General features: G+C 38.9%; 1 protein-coding gene across 1 annotated transcript in view; it reads left to right on the top strand.

The window, feature by feature from the left end:
- Nucleotides 1–4,030: 4,030 nt before the first annotated feature.
- The window catches only part of pard6gb (par-6 family cell polarity regulator gamma b), a 37,940-nt gene continuing 26,657 nt past the window's right edge, over nucleotides 4,031–15,313 (top strand). The window contains exons 1-2 of the mRNA XM_058405199.1: nucleotides 4,031–4,361; nucleotides 11,249–11,471. Of these exons, the coding sequence (XP_058261182.1) occupies nucleotides 4,287–4,361; nucleotides 11,249–11,471 (298 nt within the window). The 5' untranslated portion in view covers nucleotides 4,031–4,286. The remainder of the gene's footprint in view (nucleotides 4,362–11,248; nucleotides 11,472–15,313) is intronic.

Consider the following 15,313-nt stretch of genomic DNA (forward strand, 5'->3'; position numbering starts at 1 on the left):
CTTTTCCACACTTATTCTGGCTTTGTAGGAGAGTGTATGGGATTAAGAAACTGTTTTACACTCAGTGTGTGTGTGTGTGTGTGTGTGTGTGTGTGGACCTCAAAAATCTGCCCTTAGGGCACAAAGAGGAAATGAAGCGAGCTTAAAACCAAATAAATGCATCTATATTTATACATTTATTAGTATTTTCTCTGCTGTTGCATGTTCTATCACCACTGGGGAAATTTGTGGGGTTTCGTGGGATCTATACGCCCCCTACTGGTGTAAATATGTCTCTGTGGTGATCCCCTCCGGCTGGGAACATTAATATTTCATACTTCATTAAACCGGGGCCTCTGCTCTGTGCTTCATCTACATAACAGATAAGCACTTCGGTCTCCGTTTATCTTCCTTTTTTTTGGTAAAAGGTAAAGTAAGGCCATAATGTTACACAAGACAATGATATTTAAAGTTCAAGAGTAAGAATAAAGAGCACATGACCCATGTGCAGCTAACTGTGGCTTACTTTTCTATGCTAGCAGTGTGGGAAAAAAGTTTAGCTAGCTTTTTAGCTAGCTTAGGTTTAGTTTGCCTATTTTGCAAACTAGCTAGCTACCTGTAACTTATCTCACAAATTTAAAGTTAAAATTTTAAAGACTAGCTGCCCTGAAACAGATATTATACTTAGTTAGACAGTCTAGTGACTACATAAACACGTTCTAATATAATAACAGATTGAGCTTCTTCACTTAAATCTAAATGCAAACGTTAGCTAGATACGAAGCACAGGTTTGCCTTTTAAAACACAACAGTTATCTATTGATCTTTTGTGAATTTCCCATTATCTATCTATCTATCTATCTATCTATCTATCTATCTATCTATCTATCTATCTATCTATCTATCTATCTATCTATCTATCCTGTGAGAATGACATACAGTGCTGTGTTTTATTCTTCATTTGACTGGAAAGCATGTTTTATAAATCCATCAGATTGAACAGAGCTATAGGAGCTGGATATCTGATGCACTGATGTGAGCCTTCTACTTAAGATGTCTTGAGAAAAAGCATCAAGACCTGAGCACATAGTGGTCTCCAGAATGATCTTGTGATTTAACATGGTTACAAAATGCTGGCATATAATCCAGAATGCTTACTATAAAGTAATTGTAAACCTTAGCCTGAAGTAACCCAATTTATGGAGTTAAAATATAAAATGATGCCCCCTGGTGGCTCGGAGGCCAAATGCAACTGCTTATACTATTTCAAGCTAGGAAACTTAACAAAATCAGGGGTATCTCTAGACCATCTTTTTTTTTTTTGTACAGGGCTAGTAAAATTTTACGGCACCCCAGTACAGCTTTCATGGGAACTTACTGTCTGATGAGGTAGATTACAGTCACATCATTTGAAATATTTACAACATGAACGCAGATTGAAATCTTACCTGAAGAAAAAATATCCTACGCATCCACTTCAATCATATTTCCCACCCCTCGCTATTATCTGCCTCCTCAATGTGCTTCCTTTACTTTATAACTTTTAGCCAGAGCATAGCTGAGGATTGAGGACCACCAGGTTAACACTTAAATTTGTGTGTAAATTTGTAATTAGTTGAATGAGGAAATTCTGTTTCCTATATATAATTTATTTGGCAAAGACTTAATCAATAAATTTAGCTTGTTGATTTCTAAAGCAAAAGTACTCTAGAAACTCTAGAAACACCCCTAGACAAAATCTTAACAAATTACTCTCAGTGATAAATCAAAACCAAGCTAACGTTCTTCCTGTGCGACCAAAACACAAGATCAAATCTCAGATATATTTCTTAAGATCTCAAATCCCAGACTGTGGTTTCAATATTTTAGACAGGCATGACTGATTCCTGCACTCCACAGTGAGGACTCTCAGTCTGCCTCAGCACAACAGTGATCACAGACACTCCTCCGGCTAGCTGATCTCGGATTACACACTCTAAGAGGCCTGCACAGGGCTGTGTAGTATTAGCGCCCCCCCGGGGTTATGATGGAGCAGGAGAGTTCCCACATGCTTCATTTTCCTCATGTGAAACTCATTGGCTTGGTTGTCTGTAGCCGTTCAGCAAGAGAAGGCTAAAGGGGCAAGTCAGGGTCCAGGTAGGGATAACAGAGCGACAAGGGAATGTGTTTAAGAGTCATGAAAGGTCCAGATGCACTCTGGGTTAGGCCTCATAATCCCCCTCAGCCCCTGAAGCACTTCTTACCCCATTATCCAGGTCAGTATTAGTGGTGGTCTGAACAAACTGACCACCATTTGTATATAATATATATATATATTTCAATCCACGGCTCTGTTTACTGACTGTATAGTTCGTTTTTCCAGTATAAGTTTCTGTGCATTTCCTCTCATTATTTGCTTATTATATGCTTTGGATTCTGTCCCAGATTGCAACCACTGAGAAAAATAAGAAAACGTACACGTACAAAACATACACCATAAGAAACCCGTTTCTGAAAGATTTAATTGTACAATACTGACATCTAGTGGGGTGAATATTATTTTCTGTAATCGTGTAAGCAACCTGTAGTGGGCAGTATACTGTTAATAATAATAATAATAATAATAATAATAAAAGATTAATAATTAAAATATAATAAAATATAATATAATAATAATAATAATAATAATAACATATTAATAATTAAAATATAATAAAATATAATATAATAAGAATAATAGTAATAATAGTAATACAATAATAATAATAATAATAATAATAATAATAATAAAACAGTCAGAATTACAGCAATGCCAAATTACCAAGTATTCGTAAACTCAATAATTAAAATTGTTGTAATCTAACTTGTAATCTAAAAATAAAATGATTAAATATATATATATATATATATATATATATATATATATATATATATATATATATATATATATATATATATGAATGTTTTTTATAACAATATTAGAAAACAGAATAAGATTTCTAAAACAAAGAGCTAAACATTTTGGTTTTTAACCCTTACACAATCTTGTTTAATTTAAGATAAATAAGAAATAATGTGCTTATTTTTCATTTCTAATGATTTATATGAATAACAAATATACTTTTTTGCATTTATTATTTATTAGATGTATGTAAAGTGCCTTTAAAGTTTCAAATGTAATAATAATAATAATAATAATTATTATTATTATTATTATTAGTAGTAGTAGTAGTAGTAGTAGTATTTATTTATTTATTTATTTTTTACTCAGTAACCATTTCACATTTTTAAACGTAGAATATAACTTGGTTAGGATTAAACTTTGTTGAGTTACAACAATGCGTTTCTATTAATTATTATGAAATATACTGCTAACAATAAAATAAATAACACATGTTGATCCCACCTCGGATTTGGGCTGCTGGTGAAAAAAATAAATAAACATTTAATATTTGTAGCATGCAGTGTTTGTTGTGGAGGAAACTCTGTCTTCAGTGTGGGAAGCCATACAGCTGTCCACGCAGTGCTGTATGCGGGGTCAACTGGGCCAGAATTATAACGTGATTGCAAGGTGATTGGATGCCAGCGTCAAATGTGTATTTTTAATGTGTGTGTGTGTGTGTGTGTGTGTTACTTTATTTCATGGTTAACATGGATCTGATCCACAGCTCAGTTGAGAGTGCGAATTTATTTATTTATTTATTTAAAAAAAAATCTTGATCAAATCATAGGATGTGTAAAAAAAATTGTACTCAACTAACACACCTAATTCAATCATGTGAAAGACACTTAATGACACTTGAATGAAATATATTAAATTAGCATAATTTTTTCAGTGTAAAGCTTAAACTAAAGCAGATATAATGATATAATAATAATAATGAGGGGGAACAAATAGCGATAGAAACCCTGCAGGAAAGCGTTATTTGAAAATGTACCGATTTTGAACCTTTCTCTCCTGCATACTGGCCCGTTGCACGGCTCCGGTCGCTTTTTGGGGAGGGATTGGGAGAGAGAGCGAGAGAGAGACACCCATGATGTCATTCTGAAAAGTTTTCTCTCTCTCTCTCTCTCTCTCTCTCTCAGGCAGGGGCGGTGATTTTTACCCTCCTTCCACATCTATTTTTTTCCCCCTGAAGTTTGTTGAACCGCTCAGAGAGTCGAGATCGGAATAGTCTAGGATTACGCTTTCCTTTCCAGGATATAGACACACACACACACACACACATACATATATATATATATATATATATATATATACATATATACACACGCAGAGAGAGTGAGAAGCGGACCGCATTGAGACCATCGAGGAGTCCAAAAAAAAAATGAATCGGAGTTTTAATAATAAGGCGCCGACTTTGCGCCAGTCGGACCTGGACGCGGTGGAAGTCAAAAGCAAAGTGAGTATATGGAGTTTTATTTACTGTCGATCCTTTGAAGGATCCTGATGTGTGTTTGATTTCGGAGGTTTTAAAAAGAAAACAAAACACAAATCTCTCGCCGCTGTGTTTACACAAATCCATTCCAGATCCTGGTCTCGCGCTATAAAAAGCGCTCCGTTTTTAATCCGCTTTATTTTCCACCTTAACTGTTTGCGAGAATGCGGTGTTTGTGCTCGAGCTTCAGATTAACCTGGACCGCACGGAGGACTAATCCCGGTGGATTAAAGTTGTTGTGAATTCACCAAACAAGTTTCCAAACGTCTTTTTTTGCTTTGTTTTTTGGAGCTGTAAAAATGTCAGGTGAGGTGAGAAAGTCTGAATGCACGAGACCACTTTTCAGTTGTTTTCTTTTCAGGAGTCTTATTTTTTCCCAAACTTCCAGATCAGACTGTTACACAAAACAGCAAAGAAGTCTGAGATCCCAGAGTATTCCTGAATAAAGCATGACTTCTGGAGTGTTGTATCTCTTAGAATTTTGTCATACTTTTTATTTGACTTCTTACTACTGTAATCAGTTGCTTCCTCACAGGCCCTCACCTTTTTTCCTCATGTTTGACTAATAATACAGTGTGTAAGTGAGAAACCTCTGTTAAAACCTAACCTCTGACCCCGGAGACTCCTTCCATAAGCGTCAAACAAACATAATCTCACATACAACTTTGCTGTATTTACTCCCACGTGATTATACGTAGCATCCTGCGTTACCGTTACTATAGAAACGATAACGATGAAGCGTGGTGCAGGAGGAGTTTTATGGAAATGCGACAGAAAGTCTTTCATCCAAACAATTTGTTTGCATTAATGTTTGTTTACTACGTCAACTATTATTCTTGAAGTACATTGCAGCTACTTCCTGTATTCCTGTGTATATGTTAAATATATGAATGAAACTGTTACATTTAAGTGCAGTACAGGAACTCTGTAGACATTTTCTGCAACATATTTACGTTGATCCTAGGAAACGTGATGATTATATATAAATAAGAGCTCTGGTAGATTAAATGATGGTGGTGGTGGTGGTGTTGCAAGACCATAGGAAGATAATGTGCAACAAACCATGTTGAAGATCTACCATAAAGGAGCTTGTTTCCCAATCTTGCCTCTTCTAACTGGTCAGTTTTATCACTGCAGCTCATTTCTAAGCTGTTTATGAGGTTACACTGCTTGTGTTGTAGCTTAAAAACCACTTAAAAATGTGCACGATGTGGCTCAGGATTGGGAAACCGTGTAAACAGTCTGCTTGGTGTGTCCTGCATATTCTGTGAAACCATAAGCATTGTTTGGAGGTCAGTGCAGTCTGACGCCAGTGACTCGGAGTCGATGGCATTTCTAATGTTGTGGCTGGTCCAAATTGGTGGAATGCGTGGTGGATAAAAACGATGCCTCTTTTGCCATGTTCTGATTCAGTAATTCATAACAGAGCCTGGAATGCTTGCTGCTACTGGTGTCCATGAAAGGGCCCAGTGTCTGGATCTAAAGACAAGAGGCTCCTCATTAAGCTTTAAGTATGCTGAGATCTGAATTCAGAAGTAGTCTGGATTAACCAGCTGTCTCATCGAAAGGATGAGACGAATGAAAGGGCGAATATACTCAGAGTGTGAATTGCTGACTGGCTGAAACTGACTTGACCTGTAAAGCGTGAGGGTCTGGTCTACAGGGATGACTCTAGGTGTTGGGATGACGGGTTTCGCCCACCTGTATGGTGATGGTAATGAGTTGAAGCTTTAGTGGAGATTACTTGTGATCTTATGATATGGCAAAATTCTTGGGACAGTACTTTTGTTTGCTTCTATATAAACTCTGTATAAAAATGCAGCATGTTGCTGCTAGTATAAATAGTTGACCTTGTAGCTGTCATAAACTTTGGCCACTTGAGCATGTTGAGCCTGGTTGTCGTTTAATTGTTGGGTTTCAGTTCATAATTACAACTTTTACATCGACTACAATTTTCTGTCACTCAGCTGCTTTAGAAAAGCCAACGTTGTGGTATTTGGTAGTTTGGGTTGAGTTTTGGTGGAATGTTGGAAAGTTTAAAATGAATGAAGCATGACACTTCAAATTTTTTAGACTTTTGACAACTTTATGGAAAAGATTTATTTTCCCAGTGAGGTAATGAAATAAAGAAATAAAAACGTATCTTCAAACCTGAATGTATGGAACTCCACAATGTGTCTTCACCTGAGTCTGAAAAATGAATCCTGTGCTTGTGATTTCACCAATTTGAGTCTCAAAGACTCACAAAAAATGTATTGAAATCCAGGAGTGGGCCTTTAAAAGTAGATATTTTCCTTGACGTCTTGATTTATATAATAAAATATTATCAAACATCACCAGGACTTTGAGTAGAATGAATTGGTTACTGAAAATGAATCAAATGAGTCATGTGAATCAAACAAATCTGCAAGTGAATCAAATGATCTTGATTTTTTTTGGTGATCTAGTCTTCCACAATCTCCTTCACGTCATCTCGAGGATTTTCTCATGATGTAATCAGAGACTCGTTTGCATTTTCTTTCATGTTTACAATTGCGAAACTCGGCTAAAATCTGTACATCATGTACATTTCTGAACACCCGCAGGACGTCAAAACTGGTCACGCGTTCCGAGCTTCACCATTGCCCCGAAGCCTTTATCTCTCCGTAACACACTGAACAGCGTGTGATATTTCAGAAGACGTCATTGTCAGGTTCCTGTCTCTCGCTGCCTCAGGAAGAGCTCTTGTTTTGAGAGGCACTGCTGTTTAGATAAGATGAGACCTGCGGGGCCACGATGTGGCTTTGTTTTGTTTGTTTTGTCTCGAGCTGCTTTTCAGTCCTATCAGTCTGCAGCAAAAGAAAGCTCAGTGCTGTGTCAAAAACCTTTTCCAGAACTCACTCCCCCTGCTTTCTCAGAGCTCAAATCTCTACATGTTATCTGCATTTCAATGAGAGATAGCACACTAGCGACTGAAACCAGAGACGACTGCGATGTAGGGCTGTTTGGCATCAGGGAAGTTTGCTGATGAGAAGAGGTCTAACTTTACCTGTTGCAACTTGTAGAGGTGTAATGGCTGGTGAAAAGATAGAGGGGTATCCATGACCGCATGAAGATAAAGTGTGTAAAAAAAAGCCGGTTGTTTGGACTTTACGGGGACTTTACTCGGTCCCTGGAAGTAAAAGAAATGATAATAAATAAACAACTTGAAACTTTTTAACAGAAAGACTCACAAAAAACTTATTGAAATCCTGGAGGTGGGCCTGTAAAAGCAGATATTTTCTTTGACTTCTTGATTTAATTAATAAAATATTATCGAACATCACCAGAACTTTGACTAGAATGAATTGGTTATTGAAAATGAATCAAATGAATCTGCAAGTGAATCAAATGCATCTGCAAACAGTAACATCAGGTTAAGGTCCTCAAAATGTCCCTTGTTTACAAAGAAGGATTCGAAATGTTCGCAGGAGCATTCACACAGGAAATGCGGTATTCATATGAAATCCAGTTACTTCAGGAAAACATCTGTAGCTGATAAACTTGTGGAAATTTCCGTATCAGGTGACTCGCTAGCAGTACCCTAAATCGAACGGCTAACAGTCAGAAAATTGTGCATGAGTTTTACTATACAGATCGTTTATTAGCTTAAATCTTATTTATTTAAATTATACAATCATTGATCAGAACAAATCCATAAATACAGACAAATATGAGTAACGTTCAATTAGGGCAAAAGTAATGGCGCTCTCTGAAAAGAGGACACAGTGTGTGGGTCAGCGGATTCGCTGCAGTGGCTGAGCTGCATTATTGCAGGATTTAGAGCTGTGTGTGTGTGTGTGTGTGTGTGTGTGTGTGTGTAAATGCAGCAGTGGTCACAGGTTGTACAAACAGCTCCCCTGGCTCACAGTTTGCTCACTACTCTGTGTACCGAAACTTCCATGGGTGTTTCGGTTGCACATGAAATCAGTGCATGTGTTACACACTGAACTGAACACACACAAGGTCTACACATTTCACTCGAAACTCCACTTTATAATATCTAAACTCTTCATTTCCCATCAAACACCAGGGCTTGTAGATTTTCACATTTACTGTAAGGACATTAAATGTAAGCGTGAAGATCTTAACTGTAAGTCAAGCCGGTTATGGATTAGTTGCTGATTTATTTTGTGGCGTTAAAGCAAACTCGAGGCTAATTATTACAGAAGAGGCACAGAGTTTCATTTTAAGTAACTCCAAGCGTCCTTCATTTATAAAAAAAAACAGACGAGAGCTCGTGCTTTTAACCTTGCTGTTGCCATAGCAACAACCGTTTTGAGAAAACTTAGCATTAACGGCATATTGTCATTAAGAATGAGAGGAAAAAACTAAACAAAACAATTAATTAATTAAGCTTAAAAGTGTGTTTAAACTGTGTGTATCTGCGTGTGTGTGATTTCCAACGTGTTTAGCATCATCTCATGCTCACACACACACACACACGTGCATTCATATTCATGTGCTAATCGCAGGCTGTTCCTGACTCATACGCTGTTCCTACTGAGCGGTGTAATTACAGTGCATGCTGGGAAGTGCTGGGAGAGCGGCGTTTTGGCGAGAGACAAAGCGAGGCCTGTGTTTTGCGGGCCCACGCAGTAAACATTAGTACAACTGTCACATGATCACATGACCTCAGGCTCACCTCCTGTGCTGTCTTCACGAAACTCATCCAGAGCGGAGTGTTTATTGTTGCTTAGTGGTGACGCGTGGGTGTTGTTGAACGTCGCAGTAATGGTTAATGGTGTGTGTGTGTGTGTGTGTGTGTGTGTGTGTGTGTGTGTGTGTCTGTGTGTGTTTTTCCTGCACTGGCCCTTTGTATACAGTGTCTTTACTTCAGAGAGCTCAATGGATGACGTCCCGTGCGCTCTTATTGTCATTTCTGCTGCATGTAGCATTGTTCTGTAGTTTTCCTGCCTCCTCTTCCTCTGTTTCCTCTTTTCACACAGCGAGGTCTTCGTAACCAGGCAGGCAAACACATGACAAAGGTCTGCTGTTAGAGGAAAATAATCAACAACGGAGCGTTGTGGTCCAGCCAAACACGCTGATTATTTTCTTATAACAGCATGTCCATTTAAGTGCTTTATCTCTCTTATTGCACTGGATATATTGAAAAATATAAAGTTACTAAAACTTCTTTTTAACTATAAAGATCTGTTCATAGTTACATTTAATATTATGCGACATCCATGAAACAAGTTAATTTCTTTTGGTTTTCTCTCACAAAAGTTGATAACATAAAAGAATGTGTAGTTTGTCATGTTATTGAGGTTTACGTCCACGTTAATCAAGATAAATTTGATTTTTTTTTCCTGGGGCTTCAGTCCACACTGAGACACCATTGTGACCCAATCATGTGACCCACTCAGCTCAAAACATACAAGATGGTGGATTATGATGTCCTGCAGTTGCTGAATGTTTTCAAAGCACACAGAACGTTCACTCGCTGTTGCTTTTCCTGGACGTCAGGAGAGACGGACAGTAAATAAAGACCTGACGGACTCGGCGCTTGGCGCTCCTTATGTTTGTGCACGTGATCAGTATACGGATGTAAAGGAGGTTTTTTTCCGACATTTCTGTGCGCGCGAGGGATTTTTGGAAAATGTTTGTAGACGAAGTCATAACGTGCTGGCACTGGAGACTCCTTCCAAAAATAAAAGGCTAGAGAAATGTCACATCAACGACTGCACATTTTTCTATTTATTTATTTACAATTATAGAATTTATTTAAATAATTTAGTTAAATATAACTGTTTTGTCATAAATCTGTTTTTATATAATCTAAATCTAACAAATCTGTTTATATTTGTTTTCAGTAATCAGATTTTTTTTTTAATTTATTTATATATTTGCTTTTTCATTTTTCCATTTATGTTTAATATTTTTATTTTATTTAATCAAAAAATTTTTTGTATTTATTTTTTCATGTTCGTGGAGCATTGTGCAACATTCAGACCTAGAGATTAAAAGTCCAAAATGATGAGGACTAGCTGTAATTTTGTCATATTTAACTTTTCACCATATAAAGGGGGAAAAATATAAAGGCTGTTGCAACACAAGTGAGAAGAACTTACTAGTTTCATGGACGTTTTTACAAAGATTAATAATAGAGAAAATAACAGAAATAAAGCACTTTTAATGCAGTTTGTCTTTATATATAAAACGTTTGAATGAAAAATCTTCTCATTTGTAGATTTATTTCCTATTTTGAGGAAGGAAGCAGGTCATGATGATGGAAAAGCCCTACATTTACTGTGTACGTGGCGCCTGATGCAGGATGTTTCAAAAAAATATCAGAAGTATGAAGTAGTTTCTCTCAGTCTTGTGAAAATCTTCTGTCTCTGATTAAAATTGCTTTTAAATTCTTGAGGTGTTTAAAGACTAAACACATGAAGCAGAAAGAAAATAAAGAGGTAGGGATTGTGTTTTGGTTCCACAGACACACTGCCGGCTCCTGGAATCGGCTTTGTCGCGTACTGAAGAAATATTGTGTCTAGCTTTTAGCTGTTGTTGGCGACTTGTGAAAGAAATTGACCTGACTTTTTTTTTCCAGTCATAAATGTTTTAAACAACGTTTCACACAGACGTTAAATGGAGCAAAACTCTGCTGTGTGTCAGCAGTGCGCTCTACTAACTCATCCTCTGTGGGGGAAAAGATTAAAAGGTTTAAATCTTTGTACTGAAAAATAACTGGATGAATGTAGCAGCTGATGGGGAAAAGAAAAATATAAAAATCCCATTAACGACTCATCAATTCTGTGTATTACATAAAAATGCTGTTGAGTTTGTCTTTCTGGCTTTACGTCAGCTCTCTGCTTCTCTTTTTCCTGCAGTATGGTGCGGAGTTCCGCAGGTTTTCGGTGAACCGAGCGAAGCCTGGAAAATTCGAGGAGTTCTTTAAGCTGATCATGAACCTCCATCGCATCGCCAACATGGAGGTGATGATCGGCTACGCTGACGTCCACGGAGACCTGCTGCCTATTAACAATGACGACAACTTCTGCAAAGCTGTGTCCACTGCGCACCCGCTGCTCCGGATCTTTATACAAAGACAAGGTACGCTGTTTTGTTATTTTTTTTCACTTCCAGGCTGTTTATCTCTGTGGCTGTCAGTCTCAGTGTAAGAGGTGTGGCCTCAGTGTCTGTTAGTAATAGTGAAGGAGGTGTGGCCTCTATGAATGTCACTCTCAGTGAAGGAGGTGTGGCCTCGATGTCTGTCAATCAAAGTAAAGTAGGCATGGCCTCTATGACTCAGTCTCAGTGAAGGAGGTGTGGCCTCTGTGTCTGTCAGTAAAAGTGAAGGAGGTATGGCCTCTGGATGTCAGTCTCAGCGAAGGAGGTGTGGCCTCTGTGCCTGTCAGCTTGAGTGAAGGAGGTGTGGCCTCTGTGTCTGTCAACAGACGTGAAGGAGGTGTGGCCTCTATGGCTGTCAATCTGAGTGAAGGAGTTGTGGCCTCTATGGTTGTCAGTCTCAGTGACGGAGGTGTGGCCTCCATGGCTGAAGGAGGAGTTTTCATACACACACACACACACACACACACACACACACACACATGCACAGGCTCTGTAATGTTATTCTATATCTTTGCCTTGTCACATTTTCCCTCCAGAGAGCCAGCTGTTAGGCTTACACAGCATTCACTGGAGTGTGTGTGTGTGTGTGTGTGTGTGTGTGAGAGAGAGAGAGAGAGAGAGAGAGAGAGAGAGAGAGAGAGCATACAGGACAGTGGTTCAGTCCTGGAGGTGACTTCCTGTAGGAAATGCTGGTGGTGTGACTAGGCTTCCTGTAGAGAAGTTCTGGTGTTCTAACAAACATGAACTCTCTGACTGCAGATCTGAGTGTGGAGTGTGCTCGTGTTTTTACACGGCTCGGCTCGTGTTTTTACAAAACTGCACAGTTTGTGGAAAAGCACTGGTGTGTGGATGACGTTCAGTATTGAGTAGAACCTTATCTGTTTGATCATGTGTGTGTGTGTGCACGTGTGTGTGTGTTCACTGGCATGCGTGCAAGTGTGTGTGTGCTTGTGTGTGTGTGTGTGTGTGTGTGCACGTGTGTTGTAAACAGAGTTTGCCACATTGGAGTGTTGGGTTGCTGCCATGGCAGGCGTTTCAGGGACAAAAGAACCCCATGAAAACTCCTCAGAGAAAGAGAGACGTGGAGCGGCTCATGTTTGTCTCACTGCGTGTCCGTAAACAGCACACACGTTCACGTGGTGAATCCTAGCAGGATGTTTGCCTGCTCTTTATATGCTAATTTCTGCATAAATTAAAGTAAGACAGTAACAGATATTGGAATCTGTCTGAACGAAGGCATCCAGTGCTTTCACTCTTTGTTGATGACTTAGTTCATGAATTCATTTGTGGCTGTATTTCAGGTTGATATAAGAAATGTCTGGGTGTGGCTTAATATTCTAATAAGCATGCATGATTGACAGCCGAGCACCTACGCTCGGGAGTTAGTTTGCTAGCTTGCTTTCACTTGAATCAAAGAGAGCGTGATGAAAGCTACGTAGGTGGGACTTGTGAGCCTTCTGATTGGTGAATGTTTGGTAATATTTATTTTAAATGAGCTCCGCCCACTTTGGGTTGAAATATCGATTATTCATTCAATAAAAACGTTATTAGCCATTAATTCAGTCATATATTTAGACACTATATGACACATGACAGTATTTGCTTTTAAAAGCTTATACCTCGTTGGCGAGAATTTGACCTGAAATCTAAAAAAAAATTCATTCAGGCATTTTTATTTGGACAAAAATAAAATACCCCAAAGTCCTGGCTCTGTGATTCGCCTCTTTACAAACAGACGTAGTGTGCTAGCTACTGTATATAGTTCAAAATGACTATACTTGATTGAGCACACAGACCCACGTGTTGGCTTTAACGCACCGTTTCCCAGCAGTAACTACCAGCATGGCTCGTCTCCCGCTTTTGCATTACGTAAGCTACGTTTTCTCATGACAGCACAAGCTGTGTGGTCGATAGACTCGGTGTTGTCATGCTAATGCGGGCTGTTTCTCATAGCCGAGGCTGCCATTCAGGCCGGTGGCGTCTATTGTGTGTGCGGTACAATGAGGTGCGTTGTCACGGGGGCGTCCAGCTCTCAGGGTGAGTAATCAGACATGAAGCTATGCGGTATAAGAGGGGACACACATTCCAACTAGTCCTTGTTCATCACACACACACACACAAAGCTGTTGAGTCAGTTAAGTGTCAGTAATGCAAATGTTTTAATGCGAGTGTGCCCAGGAGTTTCAGATTCCATGGAAGTTGTGGAAAAAATGTTCACGTTATTTGCCATTGTATCTGTGTAATATCTCATTATTTTGGTACAATAAACTTTTCTTTCCTTATTTCGACATGCTATACTGTGTAATTCCTCAACTCTCTATTACCAGAGGCCAAAAAACAGAATTTGCTCCTTTTTTTTGTTGTGTTCATGTTCAGCACTGAGTGCCTTTGTCATGTCTCACTCCACAGTGGTGGTTAATATGAAGCTCATATGACAGTAGACACTCAGAGCTTTAAGAATTTGTAGTGTTTCATGAGGATTTTTGTTTTATCTAGTCTACCCGGGGCAATATATTCATAGAAAAGTTCCAAGAACAAAAACGATTATTTTCTTTCCACGCAAATGTCTTCTAAGGAAATTACCCCATTTCTGTTCTCTCAGATGCCAAACTTGAAGGCGTTCTCTTTATCCACCAAAATTCTGTGTAAGGTTATCCAACAGAGGGAAAAACACACAAGTCTCACGCTGAAAGCCAACAGAGTCCTGACTCATTTTATATCAGACTTGTGGAGATAAAATAATTCGTTTACACTGATTGTAAAGTCTATTTTCATTCCAATGTGCTAAACCATCTGTTGTCAAAACAAGCTGTCATCAAGTTGAAGTAACATCGTGACACTTTCAATTTAAGATGGAAATTTTTCCTTCGTCCTGTCCTCAATGCTGGGGACTTCCTTTATTTATCCAGAAAAGACAAACCCTGGAGCGGTCTGCCTCAATTTCCGTTTCTCTTGGCCTTTTGACATTCTCTTTCATTGCGGTAGCCACTGACTCACTGACAGCCACCTAACACTCAGGATAAGATTAAGATACAGACATGCCCCTGCAAAGCCCCTCGCCGGGGACTTCCACTGAGACCAGCCTGTTACAGAGCACCTGTTCTGGCCTGTGATGGGCCGCGAGGCAGAAAGCACGTGAAAGATCTCTGGGTGATGACTAATCACAGGCCAAATCTCGTCTTCCTCCATGTGCATCCTGTAGGGAAGAGCGGAAGGACGGGTGAGCAAGCACATGAGGGTGGACATAAGGTACAGAGGAGATTCTGGGACAAATCAACAGACCAGGGCAGAAAAATAAGAAACTTTTCCACAAGTCTTGTTGTATTAGAGCGATGTTAATTGTCGAGTCTGAAGGTGTTGATTAGTTTTCTGTAGCTTTGGAATTGGTTTCTGTGGAGATGAGTTAAACACGGATTTGTCCAGCAAAGCAGTGTTATTTTTTTCTGATGTTTACACACGCGCACACACACGTGGCAGACGCCCTTATCCATACATATATCCAAACATATGAAAGATTTTTCCCATCACATGCTGGTTCTTGTTCTATTTCTGACTATTAAGATCTCAGACATATGAATGCCATTCTATTCTTTATTTCCAAAGAATTTTTTTGTTCTTGCATGTGGTATATTCCATCATATGCTGTCAGTGCTGATGCTTGAATCAGTCGAATACAGTTCCATATTGACGATATTAGGCTGATTAATAACACATGGCACGTCTCGATCGTTGCTACATGTGGTGAAGCGGCGGTAATTAGTCTGAGTGTAGTAGAGCGAAGAAGACGACGACGACGGCAGCGGCGGTGCAGATGTATTAAGACC

Source organism: Hemibagrus wyckioides, linkage group LG12, assembly GCF_019097595.1.
Source record: "Hemibagrus wyckioides isolate EC202008001 linkage group LG12, SWU_Hwy_1.0, whole genome shotgun sequence".
NCBI lineage: Eukaryota > Metazoa > Chordata > Actinopteri > Siluriformes > Bagridae > Hemibagrus > Hemibagrus wyckioides.